The following is a 17,899-nucleotide window of genomic DNA, read 5'->3' as shown; positions in this document are numbered from 1 at the left end:
AATTATATGTAGGCAATTTTGGATTCAAAAATTCTTTTTGAGCTTAACTGCAAGTCTTTTTCACATGTGGAGGTGCATTTATAATTAATGAATAATGTGAGGGGTGTTTTTGTGGCATTTTAAAACCCACACTAATAAGTTATTAGTTTTTGTAAAAGTCACCCCAAAATTATAGTATATCATCAAATGCTCCCCAGTCCCAATTCATTTTGCTCTTCTTGACCTTCTCTCTGATTCGCCCTTTTCTTCAACAGATCCCGCTAATATTCTATACCCAAAAATTTCCCAGTTCATCTTCTCTCTCTCTCTCTCTCTCTCTCTCTCTCTCTCACAATTCTTGCTCCCTTCCCGTTTCCCCTTTTAATAGTATAATATAGAGTAAAAATTACGTAAACGTATTATTTCAAGAATATATTTGTCTTGAAAGCAGAATATTTTTCCCATCGTTCTGTGCCGCGGCGTGCAAACAGAGTCTGGCTTTTCCGTTTCCAGCCTCTCCGTCGTCCCAGATAGTTTCATTATCTGACTATATAGATCTCTTTTTCTTGGGTTCTTTTAATCTTTTATGTAATTCCCTTTTTTTTTTCTTACTAACTAATTCCAAATAAAACCCCAACTTGTTCATTTTCCCCATTAGTGTATATATCGTTTAGATTTTAGGTTACATTTTGGAAATTATCGGGGGGTTTTTTGGTCTGCCACTCGGATGAATTTTGTTGGGGGTTCTGTATCATTCTTTTTAACGGAAATTAAATCGATCTGAAGGGTGTAGGGGGAAGCTGGGAATTTGGATTGTTGATTATAGAAGTGTGAGATATTCTTTACACGTTTAAGGTGTATTGCAGTATCAACAAAGATTGAATTTTTGTGGTTTTCCATTAATCCTTTGGGAAATCAATTATGGATCATGTTGTTGGAAACAAGTTTAAGCTGGGTAGGAAGATCGGTGGCGGATCTTTTGGGGAGCTTTATTTGGGTAATGTTATTGTCATATTTATCTCTATTAATTATTTTGGGAGTTTTTCTTAAGGTGCCTCGTGTAACAAATTTACATTTTGTCTTTTCCTCTAAATATTTCATTCAGCTGTAAATATACAAAGTGGAGAAGAAGTTGCTGTGAAGCTGGTGAGTTGTTTTTATATGTAACAAAAATAATAATAATTTTTCCACCCCAACCCCCCAAACAAAGACCAAAAAAGGAGTGGTTTGTGGCATATTTGATGTCTCCATGTGAAGTTGGGTATAGCCTTCTATCCTATATTGTTATCTTAGAGTCATGATGCTATCAGAGTTGGCCTTCACCTTATCAAGCTTTTCTTATGTTGAATTTTATATTGAGTTAACCGTATCTTAATATCTTGAAGCCACAAATTCTGTCTTTCAGGAACCTGTTAAGACTAAGCACCCTCAGCTTTATTATGAGTCAAAGTTGTACATGCTTCTTCAGGGAGGAAGTGAGTATCTTTGTAGTTAGTATTTCATTGTGTACCAAATCCAATGGGAGCTCATTAATACTCTTGTTTCTTAATGAAGCTGGGATTCCCCACCTAAAATGGTTTGGAGTTGAAGGTGAGTACAATGCCATGGTTATTGATCTTCTTGGACCAAGTTTAGAAGATTTGTTCAACTATTGCAATAGGAAGTTCACATTGAAAACAGTTCTAATGCTAGCTGATCAATTAGTAAGTATGATCCATTGTAAATGATTCTTTACATGGTTCTTGGTGTTGCTGTTTTGCTTATTGCTATATACCACATGTAGATTAATAGAGTGGAATACATGCACTCTAGAGGTTTTCTTCACCGTGATATAAAGCCTGATAACTTCTTAATGGGTTTGGGGCGCAAAGCAAATCAGGTATATTTTCCTGTCTTTTCTGGGTGATAGCTTTTGTTTTGCTTCTTTGCGGTTACTTATTTTATTTATTCATGACCTTTTTGTTCTTTCCATATGCTTTGCAAACTAAATTACATGCACTGTGATTGGAGAGAGTACAGTTTTCTAGAGTACGAGCAAATTCATAAACAATGATGAGGCAATGCCTTGAAAATTAGATGTACAATTTGGAAGTGGGTTTGAGAGTGATATCTCGCATAGTGATGTGAGGTTGTGGATTATTTCTTATATAGCTGGTGTTAATTGATCGAGGCTGCATCTGCAAACAAGGAAGATTTCATGATTTTCGAAGTTTGGAGAATGGGGAAAATGAAATCTAGGATAGTTTTTTCGGCTGTTGTTTGGCTCGAAATTTAGTGGTCTGTGGTCTTGCATTTGTTCTGATGCATTATTTGCATAGTTGAGAATGAAGTACTCCTGTAAGGGAATAAATCATTTGATGTCATCCAATTACCCTACCAACGTTGCTAGTGCTAATTTGAGATCTAAAAGAAGCTGTTGAATCATTTGTAAGTATGTTAAAGTTCTATTTAGTGAATGGGAAGGGGGGCAGAAAGCGAAAGTCAGGGCCTCATATAATTGCATAGGCTGACTGCACTTAATCCTAGTTGTTTAGTGGAAACATCTGAATGTGGAAACAATAGTTAAGTTGGTATTTTCTGGTGCCATTTAAAATCTTGATCAACTGGGATTAGAATTTTGCTTGGTTTGGTGTAGTTTAACATTATATGCATGTTCATGGTGATGCTTTGTGATTTTTGGCCCTTCTTCTGGAAACAAATTAGAGAATTGTATGTGTTCTTTTTAGAAATACATCATGTAATCCCCTATCTTGCAGCACAAGACAATTATAAAGATATCATTGAGCATATGCGGCTCACCCTTTTTAATGTTATCGCGTAAGGAAGCACAATTACTTACGTCTTAGTTCGACTGCTTTAAGGATATTGTTATATTGCTTTTCTTTTATTTTTATATGATCTATAGTACATGGCACTCTATTTTGCTAACAAATTGGCTGATGTCTCATAAGGTTTCTTATTATTTAGTATTAAAAGAACAAGGGAAAGTGGCATTTTAGCTGGTGCACCATAAAGATCTCCATTTTCCATTATGTTCTAATAGTAAAATCTTTAAAGTGAAAGTAGTGATTAGAATCCCGTTTTAGGTTCTTGTGAAGTGAGGCCATAGACAAAATGTATATTGTTGATTGAACTGACTGAAAATTGCTTTCATTGCATTTTGGTTTGAGTTGGGCCTTCTCTGGACCTATATAGCATGGATTAGGGGTCCGTTCTTGCGTTTTGGTACTTGTTACTTGTACACTGGGTATGATATGTGGAATCTCTTCAAGGTAAATTGACTGACTTATCAAACCTAACACTTTGATCCATGTGCGTTTTTGAAACCTTTATCTGGCCCAAGACAGCCTTGATCATAGGTAAATGAATCTCCACTCGAAATGAATGTAAATGATTTCATTAGTATTTTCTTTTTTTACTCCTCTTCCAAGGTAGAAGTAGAAGTTTATCTCTGGCCCTTTCTGTTAAGTTTTATCTAGAGAAGTTCTGCTCTCATTAAAGAACTACTGATCATTAAAAACTACTGTTCCATTGTCATTTTATGATAGCAAAATTTGCCTCGGAATTTTGAATGACATGATTCAAGTTAATCTGCTAAACTTGAAAACATGTTGAGGAAATGTCTGAGAAGTTCTGGGATATGGATTATTTTGTTTTAAAAAAATTCCACACACTTGGTACGTGCTGTAAACCAAATTTTCTTATCATTGTAACAGGTCTACATCATTGACTATGGACTCGCAAAGAAATACAGAGATCTTCAAACTCATAAGCATATACCATACAGGTCTTAGTTTATTACCTTCATTGCCCTGGGCAGGTTAAAACAGTAGTTCTTTGGAGCATGTGTTGCCTATTCATATCAATTGAATATTGGAATTTAGTGGTGTTTGTCTATGTTGAATTTGATACTTGAACTCTTCTGTATCTGAGTAAGTTCTCCTATATTATAATACTATTTCTTGCTGCATGCAGTGCAGTTGATATGATCATCTTCAGATTATGTCTTATGAATATGATAAAATAGTGTCTTTGAGGCATTATTTGTAGGAAAGAGAATTTTTGCTGTTTCTTCACATGAGCATATTAGACCTGAATCACATGTAAAGTTGTTTTCAGCTTATGACCTGTATAGTTTGTCTTGTGTACTTCCTCACTCTTCTTGTTCTACAGGGAAAACAAAAATCTCACAGGTACAGCTCGTTATGCTAGTGTAAATACCCATCTTGGAGTTGGTAAGTGGACATTATGATCACCATTAGAAGCTGTAAATAACTCTTTTGTTCTATGATTCTTCTTTTACTAAGAAGAAATGGGAGGAATCTCCAAGACTTAATCTTTTCCTGACTTGACTATATTTCTGATTTCTTGTCTCAGAGCAAAGCAGGAGAGATGATTTAGAATCTCTTGGCTATGTCCTTATGTACTTCCTCAGGGGAAGGTTGAGTACAAGGGTTTTACTTTTAAGATTTTCTATCCTTCTTTCTAGTTCCTCATACATGATCTCCTAATTGCTTGTTTGTCTCTTTTTTCCTTGGATCTGTTTCAGTCTTCCCTGGCAAGGACTGAAAGCTGGCACAAAGAAACAGAAATATGACAAAATCAGTGAGAAGAAGATGCTTACACCTATAGAAGTACTACAGCTTTGCTAAACCTGTTCTAAAATATATGACATTTATTATACTAGTGTTGAAGACATTGCGTATTCTTTTCTTTTGACAGGTGCTTTGTAAATCTTATCCATCTGAATTTATCTCATATTTTCATTATTGCCGATCGCTGCGCTTCGATGATAAGCCTGATTATTCATATTTGAAGAGGCTTTTCCGTGACCTATTTATTCGAGAAGGTAAGTATATTTAGAGATATTTAACTTGTGTATATCTTACTTTCTATTTGCCTCTTTCCATGTCCTTATATTGGAAAATTGGTTTCTGATCTGTCTTAACAGTTGTGCATTGATGTCTGTACTGATGGAACAGGTTATCAGTTTGATTATGTGTTCGACTGGACTATATTGAAGTATCCACAAATTGGTTCCAGTTCTAGAACACGAGTTAGTATTTACTTAATCTATTGTGGATCAAGATTAGTTTATATTGATACGATCTTTGATCCTTAGACGATTGTTTCTGTGTGAACAGGCACCCGGGAAAATACCTTTAAACCGAGGGTCATCAGCTGAAAGACTAGAAAAGACTCCAGGTTTGGTGTGAATATCTGATGCTTCTTTTTCCTTATATTTAAGTTGAATTATAATTTGCTGTTGGTAACCAAGAACTGGAATAAAGTGATCTATCTCTTAATGTTACCATAGGGTGACACCTGGTGCTCGGATTGGAAAAAGACATCCGTTTTGAACTTAGTTGCCTATGAAACATGATTTGTTTTTGGTTTCAAAGTAATCATTCTCAATGACTGATGAGTTTGTCTCCCTATTGTATAATTTAGCAAAGCCAGAAGTTCGGGACAGATTTTCTGGTGCAGTGGAGGCTTTTGCGAGAAGGAATAGTTCTGGTGCAGGCTTGCATGGAGATCACTTGAGACACAGATCTTCAGAAGATGTGCCGTCATCTAAAGATGTGGTGCGCAATAGTTCTCAAAATCCCTTGAGTTGAGGATAATTACACTAAAACCCATTAGGGTTGGGCATATTATAGAAAAGCCCCTCAGCTTTGAAAAGTTATAATGCTAGCTTCCACAATCATGTTTTACAATACAGATTTCTCATGAGAACCAGGTAGCGGAGGAGGAATTTGAAATGTAGAACAGGACTGCGGGGGGTTGTTATTGTAATCTTTCAAAATTGAGGGATTTGTTAATAATATGCGCAAAATCTCCATGGGTAGCTGTGATTTATCCCTTTTAAGTTATTTCCTTGTGGGGTTCTGGTATTTCTTTATGTGTGTGTGTATTTAACCATGCTGAAAATTTAAGTGAACAACTGTTCTTGCTTCTTGATTCTCCAGCAAACTGATTCCGAAAGGGGCCGTGTTTCTCGAACTGGTAGCTCTTCAAAAAGGGCTGTACTGTCAAGCAGCAGGCCGAGCTCATCAGGGGAGCCCAGCGAAAACCGCCACAGTAAGCTGGGCTCAGGCAGTGGTCGTCTATCAAGCACTCAAAGATTACAACCCGGATTCGAGTCCAAAGCGTCTTCCTTCAGTCGTGCTGCTGGTGTAAGAGGTGTCCGAGATGAAACTCTTCGAAGCTTTGAGCTGCTAACAATCGGCTCCGGGAGAAGGAAATGATGGAATTTTCTGCCGCTTTATACAGTTTATCGGGAGACGAGAAATGGTAATGGCTGTTTATGAGGGAGTTATAATAGTGCTCATGGCTTGGGATCCCAGTTTGCAGATATAATTTGAATCCCTGGACAGTTTTTTAACAGTAAAACCTCTGAATTAAGCAGTATCCTAAAACTAGTTATCTGAATATTCTTACCTCTTTTATTGTTTCTTGCTTTAATATGTTGTGTTGTAAACTCATGAAAGATGAATATAATGATAAGGAGAAGTGTTAATATGTGTGATGGTATCCCTACTTACACCCCTGCAGCATTTTCTTTACCATGGTAAATGTGGTTGGTCTGAGGTTGTCCAATTTTGACTAGAAAGATGTTATGCAGTTATGCAAATGAGGGGTGTTTTTGTATTTCTATTTGTAATTCAATTAAATCTGAAGAGGATTCATTTCCGAGTGTTTTATCTTGTTTTGTACACACAGAGAGAGATATAAAAATATATAACAATATTTTGGAATTCGTATATATGTTTCGATTTGTTTTTGAAAATAATTTAATATATATATTGTATGTTTGGTTTTGATTTTTTTGGGGGGAGTTATTGTTTATTGTCAAATTATGTTTGATACTAATTATATTTATATATATATATATTATATTTATAGATGAGGTGAATTGTATACATTATTGTAATTATATTTTAACGAAAAATCATTACTAACTTTTTAACTATGAAATTAATAAATTGTTAATCGTTTTTATATACGAGAAAATCAAAATTGTAAAAGATTCAGCAACCCTAAACTTGGAATTATATTCTGGATTAAGAGTAATTTTTATTTTCAATTTATACTTTTGAACTTTTTAAATTAAATAAATTTAAATAAAAAGTTATGGATAGGGGCAATTAGGGACACATGAGGGGATGATCCTTGATTGTGTTCATTTTTAATTTGATTTTATTGTCAAATTATATCTTTTTTATATATATTAATATATAAATATAAATATTATATATTTAAAAATGTGCTTTTTATAGACAAAAATTACTAATCATTATCAAATTATGTCTCTTTTATATTATATATATATGTGTGTGTGTGTGTGTGGGTATAGAAAATCCAAGACAAAAAATTCACACAGTTAAGATATAAAATAAACAAACAAACATTGAGTATATTTTGACCTATCTCCAAAAATGAAACCAAACATGATTTTCGGCTAGAATAGAATCAGTGGAATATATGGAGTTGGCGCATTTGATGCGTGAGCATATTGCAGCTAATGTAGACAACACAACTGAATGTTGTTCTCGTGGATGATGAATAAGCAAAAGATTGTTGACAAGGCTAATAATTTATTAGAAAAATGTATACTTTGTTTGCCATGTTGTCAATCCATCATCACCAATGTGGCTGTAATATGCCGACTCAGATCCCATGCTCTTGCCAACCCAGCTCCCACATAGAACCACATAGGGATGACAATGGAGCGGGTTTAGGTGGACTTGAGACCTGCCCCACCAACTCAGCACATGACCCTTCCCGCCCTTGTATAAAACCCGTTGGGATGGTCTAACCTGATAGATACTGTTATTTTTATTTTTTTTTATTTTACAAAAATATATATATAAAGAAATTTAACATATTAATTACAAAAAAATTGTTCATGACCTAACTCAAGTATTCAAGTTCAAAAAATAAATTCTCAAGTACAAATGAAATTATTCATAATAAAATAATTCAACCAATTTATAACAATTATACATTACTAACAACTTCTTCTTCATTAAGTATTATGAGACAATTTTTTATTTTATGAATTGTTAAATAAATACTTAACAATAAACAAATAAAATAATATAATATTTTGATAGTATTTATCCTACCAAAATAAAATAAAATAAAATAATATACCTGTACATATATTAAATAATTATTTCAGGACGGGTCTTGGAATAGATTCTTAAAGACCTGGAACCCGCCCAAACCCAATCGAATCCTAGTTCTTAAAGACCCATAACACCCCATTAGGAGCGAGTCTTGTCGGGTTCGAATCGTAATTGGAACCACGTCAAATCCCAATGCCAGAGGGAGAACTGTTGATTTTACGTCGTAGCCATGTCAGGAGCCAACGTGGCTGAAGTCTGCTGATACCTAAAATTCATCTATCAACTCTCTGATTTGGGACCTTCTCCAATTCCACTATTCTCTCAAACCCCTATTTCACTTGTCCACAACTTTCCAATATCCGATTTCCCGCCATTCGGAGCCCTAACCGCGCAAACCTTAGTAGCTAAAATGCACCACCCAAACCACTGGAGTAAGTCTTGGCGTACTGCGAGATGTTTCATCTGGAATGGTATCAAATATGATGCAGTAATCTACTCGGCAAAACGTTCACTGTTGATCATGATGGTTGATGAATTCATTGAGCTAAGGTAATTCGCTAGCCCATCATGCTATTTTTTTTTTATATGTGATGTGCTTCTTTGTGTTTCTTGTTTGTAGTTGTAAGTAATTTGTTAAGAGTGCAGACGTAGCGCTATCAATCTTTGCTAAAGATGGAGTTTGATCACAGCAAAAAAATGAACAGCAGAGAAAATGTAAATTCAATGGTATCATTATGCATTTGGTTCTTGATTAGAAATTATTGAACATTTATTCAGGAATATTGAAAGGTAATTGACTGCTTTTCTGCTTCAACTTAAACTCTGCCACATTCACAATTACTTAGTTACCATTGTGAAGTCCTGATACATCAGAATATCCTCTCTGCCTTTGTCGGCTTGGAAAGACTGCCAATTAAAGCATATGGTTTTTCTAGTTAGTGATAGGACTTAACTGAGTCATGTTTTTGATTTGTACATCTTACTTTTAGATTATTTATCTTTTTGTGATCTAGCGGGAGCAGCATGTGTCAATTCCTCGACATTAAGCTTTTCATTGGTGTCTTACAGAATGACACATACCCTGAAGCCATATGTTTGGTCTTTTAATATAGGAGTATAATGTTGTGGACATTCTCCGCAGGGAATAAACCTTCTATGTGAAGAAATGTTCTGCCTAAATCAGTTTAGGAATACAAATCAGTTTGCCTTTACTAGTTCTTTGATGGAAATTCATGCTCACTTTTCCATAAACTGTGATTGGTGTTTAATAGTTTTTAGATACAAATGTGGTATTGAATAGGAGATACTGGTTTTAGATATACTGGATGGGTTGAGCCAACTTCTACCGGAAAATTTCAAAAACAAATTTCAAGTAAACTAAAGTTATTCATGAAAATCACATTTTTTAACATGCTAAAATCATGATAGGAATTGTATATCTTGTAGTTAATCAGTATGCTTAGTATTTGAAAACTTAAGGACTACTACTTACTTTATACATATAAAAATAAGTTAATTTGTTAATTTTACCAAATATATTGACAATGTAGAATTGTTTTAGAAGTTAAAGTGAAGCAAATAAAGTCCAAAATACAAAATTTGTCATGATCATTAGGATTCGTACTTAAATAAAATTCAATATTCTAATAGGATAGTAAATATTATAGCCTAGATTCCAGAAATCCACTATCAGATTTTCGTATTGCCATGAAGGTTTAAATATTTTTTGATGTCAATTTAACAAAGTAAATCTGCTTGGTCTTGTTTCTTGTAGATGTTTTTGTCTCAATCTTAAAAGTAATTATTTTGCTTTCCTAATTGGCAAAAATTTATGCAAGGAATAAAGATTGGTTGCTTTGAGAATAGTTCTTGTGTTGCTTTATGGACACTATTGTAATAATATAAAAGATCGTCTCGACATGAACTGCACTCATTATTAGAAAGCTTTACTAATTTCAATGTTACATTATAAACATGTAGTCTCATGTTTTACCTACAAAATATTTACAATAAATGTGATACATCCGTAGCTTGATATTGCTGTAAAGCATGTTAGCAACTTTATGGCTTTATCACCCAGTCAAATTTCTTGGGTTCTTAAGGAATTGGGCAATCATGTAGCCATTACTTTTGTGTGGTCAGAGAATTCCATGGCGGTTACATTTTCCACTATTTTACGTAGATTATATTTCCAAGACTGACTTAAATTTTGAAATTTAAAAAGATCCGCGTTTAGGTAAGATAAATACAAACGACTCTAACTAATCCATTCACGCCATTATTCAGTATTGAGCTTTACAATAAATACCGTGAGTTTGCACTCTTAATTTGCTAAATACAACTAAGCATTGAAACGGCCTACCTGTTGTTTCTATAAATTTGATTTTTCCTAGAAGGCTAGTGCATTCTTTGTACTCCTTCCCTTGGCTACAATCCTTTTGGTTGCTAGGCTTGTGCTCCCAAGTTTGTTTATTCTGTTCAAGCTTCTAAATTTCTTGGTCACCAAGAATTCTAGCCTTATGTCTTTGATTTCTAGAAGTTTAGATTTCTTTGTGCTCTTTTACTGCACATACATATATGGGATGTCTGGAGATCAGCCAAATTCTTATTATGAAACCATGGAGGAATCTGAAAAAAACAGAAGACCTAGGCAATCAATGCCTATTGCATGCCGTGTGTGTGACAAAATTTTCTTTGACAACGTAAGCCTTGTATTGCACTTTGATGAGTCTCACAACGAAGACGAAGTTCCAACCCCAGGGCAACAAAGCAGAACCCAAGCATCTTTGCAGAGTGACAGACCTTTGTCTTTAAGCTCTTCACAGTTCTCTTTTCCTTTTGTAGAGAGGAGACAAGAGGCTCATCATGTTGAGGTTCCAGAGATGAATGACTACCCAAGACCATGTTCCTTGCCTGTTTTTCCAGCAAGAACACCAAACTTTTTATCAAGAGATGTTAGCAATGTCCAGATACCAGTGCTGAATTCTATGCCACCATTAACCTTACCATTTGATGGTCGATGGAGATCATCAAGGCCAACTTTGCTTTCACCTATGAGCCAGAGGACAGGTCCTTCATCACTGAGCCACCCATTATTTTATCCTCAAGTTGGTGCAAACAGGGCTACTCGTGGCTTGGCAGCTCTACCATTACAGTTGAACAAGCAAAATAGGGGAGGCCAGTATTCTAAACATAGGAATCGACAGGTTAAGCAGTTCAAAAAGCCCTGTAAGGAGATAATCATTATAAGCGATGATGAAGACGACCACCAGAAGGGCCCGGCCGAGACGTTGGACCTGACCTTGAAGCTGTAATATTTTAGACTCTGTGCGAGCGTTGTATTTCATTATTTTGGTCTTTTAGAAAGAAACCGCATAGGATATGAGTTCTTGTTGCTTTGGCTTTTTACTTTATCTTTACAGATCCTAATGCAGAATGTTATTTTTTTTAGTACAACGGGGATGGGGTTGGGGATACCTGAGTTTGAACTCAGGACCCTTTCCTTCTATAAGAAGAACGAGAGTGATGCCAACTCAATCAATTAGTTGATGGCAATTCAATATGTTATTGAAAGAGGCTATAATTGGGAAATAAAACACTTCTTATCTCTAAGCCAAATGTGACACCTAAAACACATAAATCCGAATTATATGCAGTAGTAGGCCGAAGTATTCCATATTACAACAACAAATATGATTTCGACGTTTCTATCACAAGCACATTTATATGTAAAATATTCCTACCAAGTATACAACAGGTTAAATATCTGGTCCAAATTTGTTCCAATGCTACTTAAAACTGAATGCATAATTGAACTTCTCTATCGACCGTCATTACCTCTCGTTATCTGCATGTTTTTCTTCATAGATGTGTCAATGGGAGGGCAGTAATTAAATGCAAACTCATTATAATAACTAATACTCAGGATCGGACTCAATAGTTTTATATTAGACCCAAAATCGGATCCGAATCGGAATCCATACTTATTAAAATAAGTAGTTTGGGTATAGGTAGGATCTAGACCCTAAAAATACCCGTGGGTATAGTATTGAACAGGTAAAAGCAAATAATCTAAAAATTAATGAAATTTGTAAATTTTTTATATCAATCAACTCGTTGTACTTGTCATCTAAAATTCTTAATTGTACATTAGTCTCTAATTTTAACGTCTGTATAACAACGAGCTCATTCTGTTAAATTTTCATCCAATTTTGTGGTGTATTTTCCAGCATGCCCTTTTGAATTATGAATTATAATTTTATATATTTTCTAGAATTTTATAAAATATTTATATGAACTAATTTTCTTAATGGATTGTTTACTTTATCCATCCTCATATTCTTTATTTACATTTTTTCAAAATTTTCATTTTAAAGAAAATAAGAAATTCAGAAAGAGTAAAATAATAATGTTTACCTCAACATCAAATGACTACATAATTAATTTTAATTTAAGGGGGGTATTGTAATTTTACAAACAATAAAGAGGTATTGTAATTTTTCAAATAATAAGGGGTATTCATAATTATATCAAATCGTAGGGGAGGTAACTGTAATTTATCATAAAATTAATTTGAACATAACGTGATAAAAAAATAAAAGAAATTAAAATTAGTCACGCTCAACTAATATATGGTAATATTATTATTAAAAAAAAATAGAACGTTTAATTGCTTCTTTCATTTTACCATTGGTAAGACCAGCCGAACTCAATTATTTTGAGTATGCATACCATGAGTAAGACCCAATAGGTAGTGTATGGATAGAGTCCAAGTAGGATATAAAAACAACAACTACGAATATTTATTGGGTTCCAGTAGGACAATGCCCGCCCATTAACAAACTTGTCTTAGAGCTATGAAATCTGAAAGTAAGGTGATTTCCACTCACGCTCCTTTTTCTTCCCTTTGTGTATCAACTTTTTCCTAAGCAGAAGATGACGATGTTGAGTACAAAAACGTTACCCAAGTATATTTTCATTCTTCATTTGAAGTTCAGTATCATATGCTGAAATCTGTTTGACGGGCTGTCTCCAAATGCACATTATGCAATGGACAACTATTGAAGGGTCGATGTCTTATTTGCTCATTTTCCCCAATCTTTTACTGGACAAGTTCTGTTGTTGGAGTCGTCTGCCGTTATTGCCACGGAGGGTGCATCACAATTTTTGGCATTGTCTCGTTATCCATACGTTGATATTGGTTTATTACTGTGTGCTTGCATAGTTTGAACGTGATTTTCTTCCTAATACTTACTAGTCACTACTACTCTGTCAGGAATATCATACACAATTAATTACCAAGACTATGGAGCTATTTGTAACTGTTTAAAATAAATATTTATCAGCTTATTGTGGAAATAAGTTGATAAAGTGTTTTTTTGTTTTCAGTTTTTAATTTTTGAAATAGCAATTAAAGTGAGAATGTGGTTGTTGATTTATATGCATTTTCATTGAAAAAGTAGTGATTTGATACCACAATTTAATATAAAAATACAATCGCATTAACTAATCTCAACATATTCTCATTTCACACGACACATAAAACCTATACAAGATTGAAAAATACATATTTTTTTCAAAATCAAAACACAGACAAACAACTGTGATTGTTTTCATTTTCAAACCATCTCCGGCATTGCATGTTTGGGTAGATTTTTATTCACCTTAACTATGTGTTTTTTAATTTTTTTTAAAATTTTTAAAAATTGTGATTTCGATAATATATATATATATATATATACAATTATGAATATATATAAAAGAACATGATTTGCCAATAAATAGGAATTTTATCTCCCAAACATATTTCATCCAAATATATATACAATAATATACATATAATTTAAGCAACATATCAATAAAACAATATATATCTACAAGTACAATTACATATAAAAGAGACATGATTTGACAGTAAACAATGAATTTTGTCTCTCAAGATACAAAACCAAACATACAAGTCCAATGTTAACTATCGTAAATTATTTTCAAAAACAAATTCAAATATACTAAATTTACACATATTTCTAACGCATACTTATTTATTCTTTTTTTCTCTATTTATCTCCACAAAACACTAAAAACAATCTAAAAACGAAACTAAACATATATGTCTGTGTAATTCATGTTTCCCAAATGAAACTGATTTAGTCATTTTTGTCTGTGTAATGATTAAAATGCCCCTTTCTTTTCTAAATAAGTATAATAGAATTATTTTTTACCCAAATTATAATATGTGTATATATTTAGACATAAATTTTTATTTTAGTTTTTAAGTTATATATATTTTTAAAATATAATTTAAAAAATATATAAAAATAAACATAAACCTCAAAAAATTAAAAAGAAAAAAAAATCCATTATTTCCCAGCCGTCACCACCTTATTCTTTCCCACCGGATCGTTGTCCACCCACCGCCTTGCCTCCCTCTCCAAATGCACGAGCTCAGGGGTGGGGGGGGGGGGGGCAAGGAGTGGCGATTGCCGGCGGCTTGGTGCGAGCAGGTGGTGGCAGTGCGAGCTTGGGGAGAGGGGTTGCCGCGGTGAGGTGTGGTGATAATTTTTGAAGGGTGGGCGAAATTTACATTCAATATCATATATACTATATATATATATATATATATATATATATAAAGGGCTAATTGCACCGCATTCTCTCAATATTTTATGTAGTTATATCTAATATTCTTAATATTTGTTTCTAAATTTTTTTATTAGTTAAAATTTATCGAATTTATTAATATTAACCAAAAAATTAATGAAAAACCATATTTATCTGTAATTGACTTATTATCAACTTATTACTGATCAAATCAATTTTTTCTGATTAAACTATTATTAATAAAGATGACAATATAATTTTTCATATGCATTAACGTTTAAAGATATATAATATAATTTGGTCATAAAAAAGATATTCAATCGCAGTTCCTGCCAATTTTTTAAAATAAAAAAAGAAAAACCAAGAATGTCATTCTAACATGGAGGAAAGAAGTGAGGAGACAGGACAAAAAAAGGTTTTGTATTTTAGGAAAGAGAGCAATTATAGAGACAGACAAGCATTCCCTCAAATTTCTATAGCACCGATGCAGTGAAACACATGAACATCAAACCTACCTCCAGAGATTGTCCCCTCCAACCACAAATCCTCACATTGAATACAATTAATTTATTAACATATAATTATCCATATTTACTCAAAAATACATATTTAAATTAAGAATCAATTTGCAAAACTGGGCATTCAGCTTCTTTTGGAAATAAAACAATTATATTTTCAGACAGAGGAAGAGGATGCATTGAATGCAATTGCAATTTCATTGTGGAACAAGAGTTCCAAACCATTTCTGGAAATGCCTGCACCTCTTCCTCACTCCACTTATCCTACTGCCCCCTTTTCAAATTTACTATAATTATAAATATATTTTTACCCCCAATTTACTTTGAAAATAGTATCAAATCAATGATAGAATTATTTTTTACTAAATGAATGATAATAAAATTTTGTATAAGTAGTCAGGTGTTTTACTTATATGTATTACTATTATTTATTATTATTAAGATAAATTTCAAGGGTACAGTGGTCATTCACATTTTGTGCAACCTTGGCACTAATTTTATACCACCTCCCAAGGTGGTATTAATTATTTAGGTCTAACAGTAATTAGTACAGAGCTTTGATTTTATATCGGGCCCCATACAATAAAGTAAACATTGTATTAACCTATATTAATTTTCTTATATAAGCTTATACATAAAAGTAAACGAGGCCTCATTGTTTGAAAATTTATAAATACCCCATAAAATTCTGGTCGTGTAACAACCCCCCAATAGATTGATAGGAGAGGTATTTGTTAAATGACCGTTAATTTCAGAAGATATTTATAATTAAAGATAATTACACCGTTCTTTGCTAAAGTTTGGTGTAATTAGAAATAGGCCCCCAAACTAAGGGGATTTACATGTAATTACACCAAATACTAGTGGAGTATAATTATCCTTTATAATTATGACAAATATTAAAGGAGCTCGTTGTAATTTATCCTTAATTAAAGGGATAATTACACTCCCCTCTCTAAGATTTGGTGTAACTATGCAATATACTCTTTGTAGTTTGGAGAATTATATCAGTACCCCTAAAGTTTGTTTCTTCTAACAAATAGCTCATCCCATCAGTAAAAAATATTTGAATTTGTTGATATTAACAAAAATTGAATGAAAAGCAGTATTATACCATTGATTGAATTATTACTGACTTATTGCAAGTCAAACAAATCTTTTATGACTAAACTATCCTTATAACAACGAAATATAGATCTCATTGCATTCATTAATATGTGAAAGTATATAAGGGTAATTTTATCAAAAGAAATTTATTTGACCTGCGATAAATCAATAATAAGTCAATCATAAGTAAATATGTATATATTTTGTTGTTAATATCATTAAATTTAATGAATTTTGACTAATATAAAAACTTATTTGTTAGACGAAATCAAACCTATAAGATATTTTAAGTGTAATTTCTCAAACTATAAAAAATTCATATATAATTACATTAAATATCAAAGAATGAGAGTATAATTATCTCTTAATTAAATGAAACTGGCCAGCCTGAGTTAATTCTGCAGTGAGTAAATAATTTTTACTCAACACTGGCCAAAAGTAACAGTTGTTTGATTTGGGGAACAATAGCCGTTTACGTATCCAATGCTCTTGTCCAATATTTATTGCGAGTATGGGCCCATAAATGTTACTTATATTTATTGATTTGATTTTTAGTCATATTCTATTTCTATGTGCCAATAATTCCTTTGATGGTAGACAGAGAAAGTTGACCACCGAAAGTTAGCTCTACAGGGCACAAAACTTCACTCATCCAATTTTCTTTTATTTACTTTCCTCGTATTTCTATGTCACTTCGTTACAAAACCAAAACCATCTTTTAGTCAGGGGACAAATTGTATTTTTCGTTTCATAATTTAAAGGGACAGTTATTTTATTATTTTTTAAAGTTTGATGTAATTATGTATAAATTTTTTATAGATTATGAAATTACATCTATTATTTTTTATATTTATTTTCGTCTAATAAATAGACTTTAGGATCAGTTAAGTTTACTAAATTTGTTAATATTAAAAAAAATTAAATAAAATATCATATTTACCCCATGGATGTGTTACTAATGCACACGCCGTTAATTCATTGATCTCAATGTGTGCCGTCGTCGCTAGTTGTGACTATCGATCAATTTTTTTGGTGTCCTCTCACTACCATCATTGATAGATATGTGTCCCAATATTTCGTTGCCATTTATAACTTCTTTTCCACTATTTTTTTTTGTCAAAAAAATATCACATGCAGTGCACATGTGATTTTTAAAGGTTATGTGATATTTTTCACATATACATATCATGTGATGTTTCTTCGATAAAAAGATCACCAAAAAAACGATTATATATGACATAATGCAAATTTCTCAAAGTTAAGATTGTAAGTTGACACAAAAAAAAAGTCTAGATGCCGAAATGTAAAAAAGGACATAGTTCGGATAACAAAAAGTAAATTACGCTAATTATAAGTACGATATTGTTATTTAAAAAATTATAAATACTCCCCTGATTTTAACGTCTATCTAACAACGAGCCCTTTCTGTTAGGTTCATTTTTATAGCAAATGGACCCAAATACCCTTTCAAATTATGAATTATTTAGAATTTTCAAAGGTATTTATGTGGACTAATAAACTCATTGGTTTACTTTACCTACAAGATTTTTGTAAAAAAGAAAA

The 17,899-nt window shown here is 32.8% G+C and overlaps 1 protein-coding gene and 1 long non-coding RNA gene across 2 annotated transcripts; both read left to right on the top strand.

The window, feature by feature from the left end:
- The first annotated feature begins 223 nt into the window (after positions 1–223).
- On the top strand, positions 224–6,501 carry LOC105171769 (casein kinase 1-like protein 10). Its single transcript, XM_088885982.1, has 14 exons — positions 224–976; positions 1,085–1,125; positions 1,385–1,454; positions 1,534–1,682; positions 1,763–1,858; positions 3,696–3,766; positions 4,153–4,214; positions 4,357–4,420; positions 4,529–4,613; positions 4,702–4,828; positions 4,962–5,035; positions 5,124–5,184; positions 5,431–5,564; positions 5,949–6,501. Exons 1-14 carry the CDS (start codon positions 901–903, stop codon positions 6,225–6,227), a joined length of 1,389 nt encoding a protein of 462 aa, XP_088742108.1. The 5' UTR covers positions 224–900; the 3' UTR covers positions 6,228–6,501.
- A 1,708-nt stretch (positions 6,502–8,209) lies between these two features.
- Positions 8,210–11,567, top strand: LOC148786753 (uncharacterized). The gene is made up of 2 exons (XR_016067758.1): positions 8,210–8,660; positions 10,956–11,567. It is a non-coding gene; the product is annotated as an uncharacterized LOC148786753 (long non-coding RNA).
- The last annotated feature ends 6,332 nt before the right edge of the window (positions 11,568–17,899 follow it).

The sequence above is a fragment of the Sesamum indicum genome, linkage group LG10, assembly GCF_026168435.1.
Source record: "Sesamum indicum cultivar Baizhima isolate 11 linkage group LG10, ASM2616843v1, whole genome shotgun sequence".
NCBI lineage: Eukaryota > Viridiplantae > Streptophyta > Magnoliopsida > Lamiales > Pedaliaceae > Sesamum > Sesamum indicum.
The sequence above is the reverse complement of the archived record's forward strand: the minus strand, read 5'-3'. Positions and strand labels throughout refer to the sequence as shown.